The sequence below is a fragment of the Zootoca vivipara genome, chromosome 4 (assembly GCF_965207765.1).
Source record: "Zootoca vivipara chromosome 4, rZooViv2.hap1.1, whole genome shotgun sequence".
Lineage (NCBI taxonomy): Eukaryota > Metazoa > Chordata > Lepidosauria > Squamata > Lacertidae > Zootoca > Zootoca vivipara.
The window spans coordinates 25,923,213-25,937,905 of NC_142587.1; the positions used below are offsets into that span (position 1 = coordinate 25,923,213).

The window sequence follows — 14,693 nt, forward strand, 5'->3', positions numbered from 1 at the left end:
CCACCATTCAAAACAACACTAAAAGAGCAAAGTGCTATAGTTTATCATTACATATAGTCAGGTGGTGAAGGTGCCAAAACAGACAAATATTTAAGTGACACTGGGATGACCATACATTGGAAATAGTGAGGATGGGGGAATCAGTGTGCCTATTGCCTATGACTAAACAATTTTGATTTTACAAGCAAAGCAGAATCATTGATTGTTGTTTAGTCGATTAGTCGTGTCCGACTCTTCGTGGCCCCATGGACCAGAGCACGTCAGGTACTCCTGTCTTCCACTGTCTCCCACAGTTTGGTCAGACTCATGTTGGTGGCTTCTGTCGTCCCCTTCTCCTTGTGCTCTCCATCTTTCCCAACATCAGGGTCTTTTCCAGGGAGTCTTCTCTTCTCGTGAGGTGGCCAAAGTATTAGAGCCTCAGCTTCAGGATCTGTCTTTCCAGTGAGCACACAGGGCTGATTTCCTTCAGAATGCAGTCCATGGGACTCTCAAGAGTCTCCTCCAGCACTATAATTCAAAAGCATCAATTCTTTGGCGATCAGCCTTCTTTATGGTCCAGCTCTCACTTCCATACATCACTACTGGGAAAACCATAGCTTTAACTATACGGACCTTTGCCAGCAAGGTGATGTCTCTGCTTTTTGAGATGCTGTCTAGGTTTGTCATCACTTTTCTCCCAAGTGTTACAAAGACTGGTCCTCATGCGTGCATTCTCAGCTAATTAGTTCTTAGCTAATTGTGTGAAGTGGCCCCAGAGCAGGCATAGGCAAACTTAGCCCTCCAGATGTTTTGAGATTACAATTCCCATCGTCCCTGACCACTGGTCCTGTTAGCTAGGGATGCTGGGAGTTGTAGTCCCAAAACATCTGGAGGGCTGAGTTTGCCTATGCCTGCCCTAGAGCTACCATGGGAGTTAGCATTCTGTTCTTATAGTAGCCGTATGAGGTAGGTCCTTACTGTTCCCATTTTATAGAATGGGCAATTGCAGCTGAAGGAACCACCCAGGATCATTCCGTACAATGGAAGTCTCCCAGGTGCACCTACAACTAATTTATACTATTAAATGTTTTAAATACCCCATTGGTGTGGTACGGGAAAAAGTTGCTAGCCCTTTTGAAGTACTGAATGGCTTGTTTACCATTTATTGGCACAGATCATTTACAGATTTAAACGATTCCCTGATACGCATCTCTGTGGTGTTTGCTTAGCCATCCACAGGGTTTATTTATTTTTATTACTTTCTAAATTTATTTTAAAATATTCATAGACCACTTAACATCAAAATGTGTAAAACTGGTGTACAAGTAAACGAAGGGCACCTGAGGCCAATAGCCAACAATAAAACAGCATTAAATACAAAAATACTGTAGTATTATTACCGTAGTTTTATATAGCATGGTTTGAAGAGATATTCTGACATGTTGGATTTAATGCCTGTTCAAAAAAAAATGGAGCTTGCTAGAGACTCACCTTCTCTTCCTCTGTTCTGCAACTCGGTGCAAGTTGGATGGCCAAGTGTTTCATAATCAGGTTTCAGTAACTGTGTGAATATATAATAATCTAAGTCCACTTTTCTCTTTCTAGTTGATAGCATCCATTGTGTTCATCAGCTTTGGAGTGGTAGCAGCTTTCTGTTGTGCAATCGTTGATGGTGTGTTTGCAGCACGACATATAGTAAGTATGCCTTTTTGATATTCCTCTGTCCCCTGGTTAGCTTATGCTTCGTGCCTACTAAGCCATTTCTGGTTGTGAAAATCCCCCCCCCCCCAAAAAAAACCCCATGGGCCAATATTGTGAGGAAACCACAGTATAAAAAATATACTGTGACAGGATCGTGTGATAGAGTACCCCTCCCCCTTGATCATAGCAAAATATATAATGTGGCATCTTATTTGTGTTTAAATCATGATTTCATTAGAAAGAGATGGCAATGGGTTATAAGAAATAATGCACAATCTTTTTCACTGTGTGCCTGCTTTCTTAATGCAGATATTTTCTTTCTTTCTTTCTTTCTTTCTTTCTTTCTTTCTTTCTTTTTCTTTTCTTAAGAAGTCATGAGCAAAATAACGAAAGTTAGCTATGTTCTGTCTTTCACAAAGAACCTCCAGTTTTTTTTTTAAATAAAGGAGAGGGGGGAACCCATTGTTTTCAGATGTGAAGATGGCATAAATTTGGCACAAACACTACTGAAGAAGAATATATTTCAGGATATATAGCTCCACATGATTTGCCCCATTCAGAGGGAAAAAACCACTTCACTTAATAGAAAGCTCTATAGAAAAGCACTTACAAAAATTAGAAGCTGATGTAAAAGGGGCTTGATTTAAAGTACCCCTGTCTCATGTGAGAAATCGTAATACAGATGTAGTTTGCTTTATTCACATTCATCCCAGCATTTGTATGTTCCAAACCACTATTCACCTCCCCACTTTTTTTAAAAAAAAAAGTAGGATGCCTGAATCAACTGAAACAAATAAAGGTGGAAGTAGTTTGTAATGATGTTAGTTTGGGGCGGGGCAGGGGGAATACAGAAATTACAGGAATCCATTATCTGTGAATCCTGTTTGTTGGAGGTATATTGTTACACAGCAGTAGAGCTGGCCCTTGCAAGTAACTTAATATCCTTGCAAAACAACAAAACAATCTTCCCACAGGCATGTAGAAGATACTTGTTCCCCCTTGTGATTGTGTAGCTTGGCGGGGGTGGTGAGGGAAAACTTTCAAGGCACGTCTCTTCACCCACCCAAATACTTAAAAGGGAAGGGTGTGGGTTGGGGGGGGCATAAGGTATTTATTTTTTGCAATGCACTTCTCCAACCAAAACATGTCTAAACATATGTGAATATTAGTGGGGACATGTGCATAAAATGTATCTATTAGTGAAAATAACATATAAAATGCATTATATTACGGGCGTTGCTTGGGGGGGGGGAAGTGCACATTAGGGCAAGACTGCAAACAAAAAAATGTATTTTTGAATAAATTTATACTAAAGTGCTGGTGAATGCTGAGGATTAATTGCAATCCAATGATTGCATGTGAGCAGAATTTAAGACTGGGAAAGTGAGAACCTGAGGGAAGTCAGATTTGAAAGCTTCATTGATCCCCAGTCAAATTCAGTGTGGTTTGCTTCTGAGTAAGCGTCATAAGATTGCACTGTTAGGTAATTTTCCTTCTGGGATGTGGGTGGCGCTGTGGTCTAAACCACTGAGCCTCTTGGACTTGCCGATGGGAAGGCTGGCAGTTCGAATGTGCACAACGGGGTGAGCTCCCATTGCTCTGACCCAGCTTCTGCCAACATAGCCGTTCAAAAGCACACCAATGCAAGTAGATAAATAGGAGAAGGTAAGAAGCAAGAAGGTAAATGGCATTTCCGTGCATTCTGGTTTCTGTCATGGTGTTCTGTTGCACCAGAAGCGGTTTAGTCTTGCTGGCCACATGACCCAGAAATCTGTCTCTAGACAAACGCCAGCTCTCTAGTCGCCGTTGACTGGACTTAACTGTCCAGGGGTCCTTTACTTTTACCTTTACTTTTCCTTCTCCTTCACCAAATAGTAATCAATATGAGTTAATTTTTAAGAGTCTGGCAAAATCCTGAGTGGGAACGCCCTTTCTAAAAGCTTAACCTCTTTCATTATGGATCCTTTTTTTTAGGAATTCGTGAATTCCATGGTGCCATCTGGTGGCTTTTTTCTGGAACAGGAGGGCATTTTTGGGAAGACCCTCATCCTGTTCCATAAAAACCACAGTATCATACATAGAACATGCTATAAAATGAAGATTTGGGACAGCATGATGCATGAATCATGTTAATTTTAGTGCCAGGGAGCTTTTGACGCTAAAAATCCCACAGGGCTGACTTTGTTAGTCTGTTGCCTTAGAAACAAACAAAGAATCCTGTGGCACCACAGAGACTGATAAATTTGTTATGGCATAAATGGTTGCGGACCTCAGGCCATTTCAAATAATCAGAATGGTGCCTCTTGTTCACACGTGCCTACTCTTTCTCCACTTAACCGTATTGACATATTTTCGGAAAAACCAATGCTACCAGTAAAATTCATTCTGTTTATTGGCTCTCTGTAAAAATAGAAGCAATTCTGTTGATAAACGGCAAGGCAGTAGGAAACCGAACTCAAATAATATGCAATGCCTCTCCACAATTAAATTAGCCAATCGCTTTGAAGGAAAATGTTAGACCTATTTTTCCTTCTCCATGGTGGTGCAAGATGCAAAATCATAACTAATTGCCTTTAATATCATTTCCGGAGTGAGTCATTAACGTAATTGCACAGCTCATATGGCAATTTCTTTTATATAAAAAAGTTAAATTAGCATTCATCATTCCAAATGGGAAAGTAACTTTAATTCACTTCTTGGGTTTAGATTTTCTTTGTGTTTAAAGCTCTGCGGCCTATTTTATAGCTTTGTTTTATTTTTCTCAAGAGCTTTTACATGATTGGTGATGATTAGTTAAAGGGACAAAGACCCTGCAGCTGCCCAAATGTTTTTAACTACAACTCCCATCAAGCCCAGCATAGCTAAAGCTCAGGGACAATGGTACTTGTATGCCAACAACATCTGGAAGGCTGTAGGTTCTCCCTTCTGTTTGAAAGCAAATAATCTGGATGTTTTCCTAGAGATGATATGAAATGTATATGCAATTTTCCTGGTATTTATTTATTTATTTTGAAAATGTGTCTCAGGCTATGTGGTTTGCTGTAGCTTTTATGCCATTAATTCCTGTCTTCCAAATGGGGCTGCGCCTACAAGGCTGAAGCCTGGACCCAGATTCCACTGACCTAAGTGCAAACAGTTTCTCAGGTTGCCAGCAGGACCATTTCAATTAGCAACAAGCCATCAATAACATGATGGAAAACTGGACTTTTCTCAGGCAATAAGCAGCTTGATACAGTTGTAAGGTGTACTTACTGGAAAACAAAGTTGCTCATAGGACACAAAGGCTTAAAACTACATATTAAGAGTCTTGGTTAAGGCTCCTCTTGTCTAGGGAGACACATTAGAACTTTCCATACAGAAGCACAAGATTGGTTGCTGATGCGTCTAAACACTTTGTTTATTAGTCTTACATTTTAATATTGTATTGTGAGTGACACATGTATTGTTTGTGCACTATGTGTTTTTCTGTGAATTTGACAATTGCTTATTTTGTATCAGAAAAATAGTAGCATCCCTTTTTACGAGGGGTGAAAAGAGATTAATATTTTTTTTTTGATGTGCAAGTAGGAAAAAATCCAAGTCTGAGTGGCGTTAGAATATATCACCATGGCATCACTGTTTGTTTGAAAAGTGGCTTGAAAACAGTGCTATGTCTTTCAACCCAGGAACATATGTTCCATGTCATCATAAAATCAAGCTAAGTTGAGTTGGCAGAAATTTCTTCACAAGGACTTTACAGCAAGGTGCTTTATTTCAACGCTATTTGTAGTGACTTTACAAATGTGGATTTTTTTTAATGCAGTGCCATGACAACAAATGTATAGCAGATAAACAGAGAGAGTGCTTGGCCCAAGAAAAGCTATGGAGAACATGGAAGCATTCATAATTCTTATAAATAAATCTGATCACCTACCTCTCCTGATTTTTGCAGTAATCACAGTGATGTGCCTGGCTTAGAGCTTCAGCTTACTGGCCTTAGTATTCTATCTCAAAACTACTGAAGGAGTGTAACTTTCATTTAGACATATGTTTAGAAGTTTCACTATATAGAGGGGTATCTGCCAGGAGCTACTAATTTCATAGTCAGCAGCAGAGAGTAAAAATAGAAAAATGCAGATACTGCAAAGGATGAATTCTCTGCCTGGCAGCATATAGAATCCCAAGCTCAAGACAAAGTATACCCCAAATACATTATAAGTTTTGTGCCATTGTCTCATAAGTTCATATCCACTGTGAGCATAATCAAATCTAAATAAAGGGGATATAATTTTTTTGCATGTGAGAACAAATTCTGCCAACCTGCTGAACTATCAGGTAGTTATGGGCTGGAACCAAGGTTGATTCTCAGATACTTGTAAGAAGTACCAGTTGCTTTGTCTTCCTTTTAAAATATCAAATTATTTTGTTCTATTTTTTAAAATATACATTAGTGCCGTTGGGGTGTTAGAGGAGCAGTAGTACCTGTGATGGGGGGACACATTGTGCTCCTTCTGGGGTAGTTTGTCCACCTTTGGTACCCACCAAGCTCTCACCTGTGGCTCCTAGAAGCTGTCAGCATGCAACAACAGCCACACCCCAAGAAATGGTTTCGACTGACTGGCAAAACTGGATGAGGGTAGCTGATGGATCTCAAACTCTTGGTGAGTTAGGGACTTCACCCAGCATGCAAAGGCAGGCTCCAGCAGATTTAGCATAGTGGGTCCAACGGTCAAGGAGCCAGTTTCTGCATGTGCTGTAGAGGGAAGTGAGGGGCAGATGGGACTCATCAACCTGGGAAGGTAGCCCGTCTAGGAAAAGGAAGCTTTGATCCTAAACTTCTGCTGCCTTGTGGGATATCTTCAGGAGAAGAAAATGCTATACTGTACAAATCCAGAGTGGAGTCCCTAAGGTGGTTGGATGGCGTCTTGTATGCCTCCTTCTGGCAACTCCTGCAGCCCAGCTGGTGCCAAATGTATTGCTCTGCTTTCCTTTGGACCACATCAGTGCGGCTGAGGGGGTGTCTGTCTTGCTGTCTGGGCATCCCAGGGCCTCCATACACACTACCCAGGCTTGTGCCCCAAAGAGGTCACTTTGGTGCTGCTAACACAGCAGTTTGGCATCACCCACAGAGGCACACTTTGTTGTTTCTTGAGGCAGATGGGTGGCTTTCAATCATATTCTCAGGGCAGTTGAATTGTCAGTTGGTTTTGGATTTCTAGCTCACTCACGTCTCAAACACGGGCAGTGAATGAAAACATTTAAGCTAGGGGTAGGGAGCCTCTGACCCTCTAGATATTGTTAGATTCCATGTGCAATCAGATGAAAGTCTGATGGATCATGCAATGTGTGTCCTTGCTTTGAAAAGCTAGCTGTAGCCTTGAAAAGATCTGTAGCTTTTGCTTTCTGATTTCACACTTTCTATGAGTTGTATAGATATATCTACCTTCCTCTAGAGGGCGAACATGCTCTTCCTAATATTGAAAACTTTTCACTCTTTAAAATGGCACACACAGTTTTATTTTAAAAACGTAGTTCAGCATTCTGTTCTCACAGTTGCCAACCAGATGTCCATGGGAATGTAAGTGCAGTAGGAGTCTATCATTCTGAACTGATGTTCAGGGGTCGCTGAACACGACTAGTAGTCTCTGAAAGCCATATCCGCCATGAATTTGTCAAATCCCCTTTTAGAGCTGTTCAGACGGCCGGCTATCACTACATGTTCTAGTGGTGAATCCCAGTTGTTATTATGGATCTGTCAGAGGATCAGAGACCCTTGTATATAACTCAGCAATCAGGATTTTGACCTAAGTCTATACACAAATGAATACTGGAGGCTCTTGAAAAAACTCCTAACACAGAGGTCTTGGACATTTATATTTGCAGGGCAATGACATGAAGCGAGATTCTCATGCACTTTTCTGCAGGTTGTGGAAGGCTTGTGGTCATTACTGTGGGTGTCTATGTGAGTTTTGATGATGCAGTATAAGAGATGATCTGCTTATGCACACGTTGAAATAAATGGTTTGTGGATGTAGCATGTGTTGGACAGCAGTTGGCAAATAAAGCTGTCCAGTGAGTTCTTTATAGACTGTTCAGTAGCAGGAATTTCTTAGCTTTTAGATTTGGTCCATTTCACTTTTCCATTAGATTTGGTCCGTTTCACCTTGCTGCTGTTAAGCAATTATAATGCCTATAGATATGCACTTTATGTATTACTCAGGGTAAAGGGTATGATTCCATGTGATTTATGAGCTACTTAAAAGAAAATCAGGTTTCGCCTCATTTTGATTCCTTATCTAGGGGAAGGGGTTTGTTAGAAAGCTCCAATTAGTCTAGTCTAGTCTAGTCTAGTCCATAATCATTTGTGCAATGTTTTTTTTTTTTTGAGATCATTGATGGACAAGGAAAGCATCCCACTGATTAAAAAAAAATAGTAATCTAGATTGGAATCTCTGCAAGTTTGATTCACAGAGTTGAGCTTGAATTTAAGCTAACCACCAAAAGCAACAACTTTAAGCATGGTTTGTGGTGCAGTAACCAAATTCTGCATGGTTTGTGTGTGTAACAAGACAAGATATGAGTGTTTTTTGCGGGGAACAAAGTTGATTTGACTGTAATTGAAAAACTGGTTTGGGATATCCTACTTTTCCTGAAAACTCAGGCTGTGTTCACACCTAGACTCTGAAATGCACAGGGGTCATTCTGGTTGTACACACCTTCATCTAAAGCAGCAGCTACTCTCTGCGTTGTCTGTCCCCACAAGTGGGCATGTTTTAAACTAGTGTGCAATTGTGTTTTCTATTCCTCTCTCCTCAATTAGTGTTTCCACAGATCTTTTTTTTAAAAACAAACAAACACGTCTTTTGAAAGGTGCTGGAAACTTGTATGTTGATATACAAATGATATATATCAGTATAAAGCAGCAGCTAAGTTACTGTAACACTTCCTGTTTGCCTATTTCATTCATAGACAAGTCAAACACAGTGAAGGGGTGTGGCACAGCCCTGCAGTGCCAGAAGATCTGCCCCAATCGGAAGTGACCTGAGAAAGCACTCCCTGTGTACACATGTATGCAGCTACGGTAGTGCTTGAGAAGTACATCCCCGGCACGAAATGGATTATAACTGTTCCTTTAGACTGACAGATAGTGTGGGTCAAAGATGGCATGGGGATGGCGTGTGTATAGCACCCCCAAAAGGTGCCTGCCTCCATCACTGAATGCACATTGCCATGCAAAGGTATGCACAACCTCAGGCTTGCAGTCTTGAGTCTGCGCTTGGATCCTGCATTGCTCCTGAATGCACAAGAACTTTGATCAAACAAAGAATTTGTTAAGCATGTAACTGGAGAAAAGAGGAGGGAATGCCCAAGCACAGAGTTTATTCCTAATATTCCTGACTATGGTTTGGAGCATGACAAGTAGGAACTAGTTTTCATTACTGCCCAACTGCTCTTGATATTAGGAATTGTTTTGGGAGATCCAGTCTAAATGTTTATTTCTATAACTTAAACCTTCGAAACTGCAGTTTATGAATCGCCACCAGGGTAGAATTAAGCCTTGCATATGCATCAGGAAGGATGATTATATTTTCCCAACACACATTACCCTCCTTGCCGAGCATAACCACTTATGACTTGCTTCCAAGCCAACAATTGTGTTTTAGAAAGGAAACATGTGGCAAACTGTTCCTTGGCTATCTAATTACTTAAATGGACTTAACAACTTTACAAAATTGATGCAGTTTGTCTGGGAGGTTATTGCAATAATGTATCTCAAAGCCTTGTCTTTTTTCTATTATTATTTTTTTTTTGCAGGAACCCAGGCCTTTATATAATAAACGGTGCCAGTATTATTCAAGTGGAGTAGGATTCTTATATGATGTTTACCAGACTGAGGTAAGCTATTATAGTGTAGTTTTTGTAGCTTTATGAATGGGGAAGGCCACTTCCAAGATGACTAGGAGTATAAATGTTTTGCAGTCAAAGCACTCAGCCACTGTGGATTCATTTTCCAGACTTAAAACACACTATCATATTTGTAACAAGAATATTTTCTTTGGAATCAAAGCTATTCTCATTCCATGCTTGTTGCTGCTCTCTTGGAATGCATTCCTTAGACATAACTCTTTTCTTCTTTTCTCTTTTTTACTGAGTGGCATATTGTCATATATACCCAAGTCCAAGTTAATCGGTTTATACTGGCCCCAAACTACAACTCTACAGTGTAATAGTCTGACACGGTCCAACAATGTCTGCATTTTGTATTCAGATTTATTTTGGGTTGCGGTTCTACAGCCAAGTACAGGAGCAGTTGTAGGCAAATGGGCTTTTGACTAAAACCTCACACTGAATACATATTGTTTTTGGTCTGTGTTACTGTATGTTTTATGTTGGCGAGTTCTGAACAAAAGGTCCATCTATTGTTTTGCAAGCAGGACAAGGAACAGAAACAAAATCGGCCCCAAGGAAAGATGAATTCTGTAAAATAAAACAGGACAAGGCTACCTAACAAAGTGGAAGGGGATTTGAGCAGCCATCTTGCACATGGGGGATTTGTTTCCAAAACAGCTCCTTGATAGATCAGGGGGAAGCACACTTCTAGTTTCTGAGTGCATGGTGTAAACTTAGTGGACAGAACTTCAAGTCTCCCAAATGAAGATTTGTTACCTCCCCTTTCTTCAGGTGACATGTTACACCTTAAACAGCAAGTGTCAGCTGAGAGTGAAGAGTAACACCTGCTATTGCTGCGATTTGTACAATTGTGAAAAGTAAGTACCTGTGGACAGCAGGTTGGAAGGGCTCCTGTCAGTCTGAGCCTCTTCAGCCACAATCTGTTGTAACCCAATGGAGGCTGCAATCTGTGGTCTTATAAAGCAGACATGTATCTTCCTGAAAAAGTCACTATTATAGGAGGAGCCTGTTCACTTGCTTTTTCAGCCAGGCATGTACAGTATTTATAATGTTAGTCATCAACTCTGGGGAGAAACTATGCTTCTCAGCAGCATTACCTGGCTCTCTCATACAAACTCACTCAGAATGAATGACGCAGTAGAATACATTAGCCAGGCCTCTTTTACTCCAGTTCTGATGATCTGCTATTAAACACAAGTTCAGTGGGGAATGGGCAATGACTAGGTTCCCCCCCCCTGTGATTATTATTATTATTCCACTCATCTGACAGGGTTACTCCAACCACTCTGGGTGACTTCCAACAAATTAAAACACAGTAAGACTTCAAACATTTAAAACTTCCCTATACAGGGCTGACTTTAGATTTCTTCTAAAAGTCAAGATAGTTGTTTATTTCCTTGACCCAAAACACCCTCCCTTGCTAATATGCATGTCAGCGCTTGTAGAAGAAAATGCCATGTTTTTGCGAGAGACCAAAGTGGAGTGGGCAGAAAGGGAACCCAGTTGGAAAGTAGCTTGTAGATTTTGTCACTAATAAACAGATTCGTTGATTCTGCCTGCCCCAAGCTGTGGCTTTAATTTTTTTGTATGCTTTCTATCCAGAATTTACTTAGGTTACTCTCTTTGCTTTCTTGGGCCACTTGCTGCTCAGATGCAAACATTATGGTGGCTTTCAGACCTTTTTATTTTATTTTATTTTATTGTTTTCAATTTCTAGTCTACCCTATACCTAAACACAACCGTTAAAAAAAATAATCTAGCCACCCCCCAGAAGTAGTACACATTAGAAAATTCCATCCATCACAATGTCTGGCAACCTGCTATATTTTGAATATCAGATATATCATGAGCTTTTCTTCGTGTGAATGAGAGGACGAAGGGAAAAGTAGGTGCATTCTGGAACAGTTCTGACTAGCATCACTGCAACAGAGAAAATGGCAGGGCTGGGATGCTGGTGCTCTGGGTTTCCTTTTTGTAAATTGCTGCTGATGTGATGTTCTTCCCTTCCTGCCCCCCTTATCACCAGCTCAGAACACTCTACCAGCTATTACGAGTTCCTTGGCGTGAACAGCTGCCAGGATGTGGTCCACTTGTACCGGCTGCTCTGGTCCTCCACTGTCTTGAACATCATCGGATTGTTTCTTGGCATAGTCACAGCAGCCATACTTGGGGCATTTAAAGATGTGGTAAGTCTCGAAATGCTAGAGGCATTTTATACCCATGGGAGTCAATGCAGTAGGACTCGGGCTTCCATGCAGAACATGTGGTTGGGGCTATTTACTGTAAAAATTAGAAGACACTAGCAGGACTGAAATAATTCCTACAACGTGGGCTTTATAGTTTAACTTATGGATGCGAGATATAGATTGGCAATAGAAAGCTTGTTGAAGGAGGGGGGAGTCAAGTATTTGGCTTGACAGAGCACGGAAAGATTGGATGGTGATGTAAATTGAAATTATTGATGATAAAATGAATAAAATTATATATTTTTAAAAAAAGAAAACCCAGCCTAATTTTTTGCAGGATTTTTTTGCACTTTGCCATTTTTGTGTTTATTTTTAATGGTGAAAGTTGGCTTGGTTTAGTCTCCCCCAAGCTGTGTATCTGTATTTCATGAAGCTGGTTGATACATTACTCTCCAAGATGCTCTTGATTCTTCAAAAGACAGGCAGACGCTTTCTAAATTATTCGTTTAAGGCGTACATGTTCTTTTGTGACCTAGATGCCTGAAAATATTGGTTGGAACAATAATCTTTAGGATGGAAACCACATGCAGGATAAATAGCACTTCCTTAGTTCTCTGCTTGCTGTGCTCATGCTGGTTTTCCATGCATCTATTAGCCGAGGATGATGCCTTAAAATGCATGCCCCTTTGAAAGTCACACTGAATTTGGAGGACCTGTGTATGCACCAAATATCATGTAGTGTAACGTTTCATGTTGAGCTAGCATTTGCCATCTTGTAGTTTAATGTCGCATAGACAGGTGAAAGAAAGGCAATTTGAACCATTAAATCTTTTCACAGAGTTTCAAATCCTACTTAAGTTGTTAATATGGAGCAACTGCAGTTTCCCACAATGCATTTTTTTGTCATGGTGCCTTCCTGCTCTTCGGGCCTCAAAGAGAATCGTAACCATTTTTTTAATTCGAAGTTTGCATGCCAGTTCTTTACAGCTTGCTCAAAGTGTTGTCAGATATTTTGTTGAGGTTAGCATTCAAGTCCCAAAGCAAATGGCAAGGAAATAACTTGTGTCACAAGCGAGTGAAAAGTATGGACAAATGGTTTCTTGGTGCCCTCCAGGCTAAATTCCTGGTATCTACTTTGCTGCTGGATTTCCATTTGTTTGTTTGTGTGAAGTAAACTGCTAATAGATTTGAGTCACTTCCCCTCTCCTCCCTTGAGCAGTGTCAAAGGTCAGCACTGGACTGGGAGAAGACATTAAATAGAGCAGGGGCAGGCATCCAACAAGAATGCAGGGAAGTAAGAATAAGTGAGGGGAAATGCAATTGTTCTTCTAAATGCCATATTCCCCTCAAGCTCTTAAAAATAGCTCTTGAATTTATGATGAGGTTGCTTGGCATGGTAGTAAAAACTTGCTGCATGTAAAGAGTAAAGAATTGCTGCATGTTCTTTGAAAATTTGAGAGTGTGAGGCTGGAGAGGGGTGGCCCTTACGCTGGCCTGGGGTCTTACTGTGGAGGAATCGTAATACTCAAGTTCACGTTTGAAAAGAACTATTTACAGGAAGCCCCACTCTGCTTCCTTCCCATCTCAAGCATTCTTGACTCGTGTGTGTGGTCTCTGAAAAAAACGTTGAATTTGGTGTGTTACCATTTGGCACTGTATTCTGCTACTGGGCTGCTTTCGTTGGGTAGTCACAGCACTCAGACAAAATAGAGAGAACGCTCAGTGAAACAATTTCCCCCCAAGCAACATACCTACCTTTTACAAAGAGGAGCTTGGTGTATTTGTTCCACAGATGCATTCGGACTTCCACAGCGACATTTTTATAACTATTTGTAGTCCTTCAGAGAAAGGCATTTTCCTTACACTGGCAGCTGCGTGCTCCTTGAAATGTGAAAAAAATAGGAAAGCTATTCCTATTACACACATTCTGGTCTACGTTGGAAGTTGGGCAGGGGACACAATGCATTCTAGTGTGTTACGGTCCCAAGCAGGGTATGTGCCTGACCCGGCTCCCTTCCTTAAGTGTTTTGCAAGGAACGAATAGAAGCAGGTTTGGCACCAAAGTGTTTTGACATTTTTCAAAGGTAAAAGAGAGAGGTGGCAGTTTTATCTCGTAAAAAAAGTCTTCTGTTCCCCAATCTGCAGGTGTGGGATAGCATTTTGCCTCAACTTATATCATGCTGTTTACGGAGCTGTCATTCAATGTACCAATGGATATGGAAAAAGTAGTTGATGAATATAAAAATTAAGTGTGGGGCATAAGCAAAATGTACTGATCTGTCTTCCACAGGTGCCTCTCTCACAAATTGCCTTCAGCTCTGGCCCTCCACCACAGATTCTTTACAATCCAGCTCAGCAGATTCTGACGTATGCTGGGTTTTGCCCTTCTGCAGCAACTGTTCCTCATTATGCTTCCTACCATTTACCCCTTCAGGTATAGTAGAGGAAGAGTTCCACTTCCTTTGACTGTAAATCAGATGCACCGTTATGGCGCTGCTAGACTGTCCTCATGGCAAAGGGGAGGCTGTTTGTGTGGGGGTGGGGTATGTATCAGACTAGCACTGAAAGTAGTTTTCAGCACTTTTAAAATAAAAGTGTTATATTGTTTGTTTCTACTACAATTTAATATGTTATATGACCAGTATTGCAGGTGCTCTGCTGAAAACACAGAATCAAAATTGGAAAGACAAGCCAGAGCTGCAGGAATAACATATGAGCCGACAATTTGTGTGTGGCTGGGTGTACACAGCAGGGATAAGGAACCTGTGCTCCTCTAGACATTGCTGAGCACAACTCCCATCAACCCTGACCACTCAACCATGCTGGCTGAGGGTGATGGGAACTGGAGCCCAATGTTGGAGGGCCACAATTTCCCCTCGTATTCAGTGTTGGTGAATTAGGCCATAGAATCATAGTGTTGGAAGGGACCACGGGGGT

At 40.9% G+C, this 14,693-nt stretch overlaps 1 protein-coding gene across 1 annotated transcript in view; it reads left to right on the plus strand.

Annotated features, from left to right (window-relative positions):
- The window catches only part of TMEM255B (transmembrane protein 255B), a 36,645-nt gene that overhangs the window by 20,115 nt on the left and 1,837 nt on the right, over window positions 1-14,693 (plus strand). Inside the window, exons 4-8 of the mRNA XM_035114879.3 lie at window positions 1,585-1,674; window positions 9,475-9,555; window positions 10,342-10,427; window positions 11,597-11,756; window positions 14,047-14,190. Of these exons, the coding sequence (XP_034970770.1) occupies window positions 1,585-1,674; window positions 9,475-9,555; window positions 10,342-10,427; window positions 11,597-11,756; window positions 14,047-14,190 (561 nt within the window). The remainder of the gene's footprint in view (window positions 1-1,584; window positions 1,675-9,474; window positions 9,556-10,341; window positions 10,428-11,596; window positions 11,757-14,046; window positions 14,191-14,693) is intronic.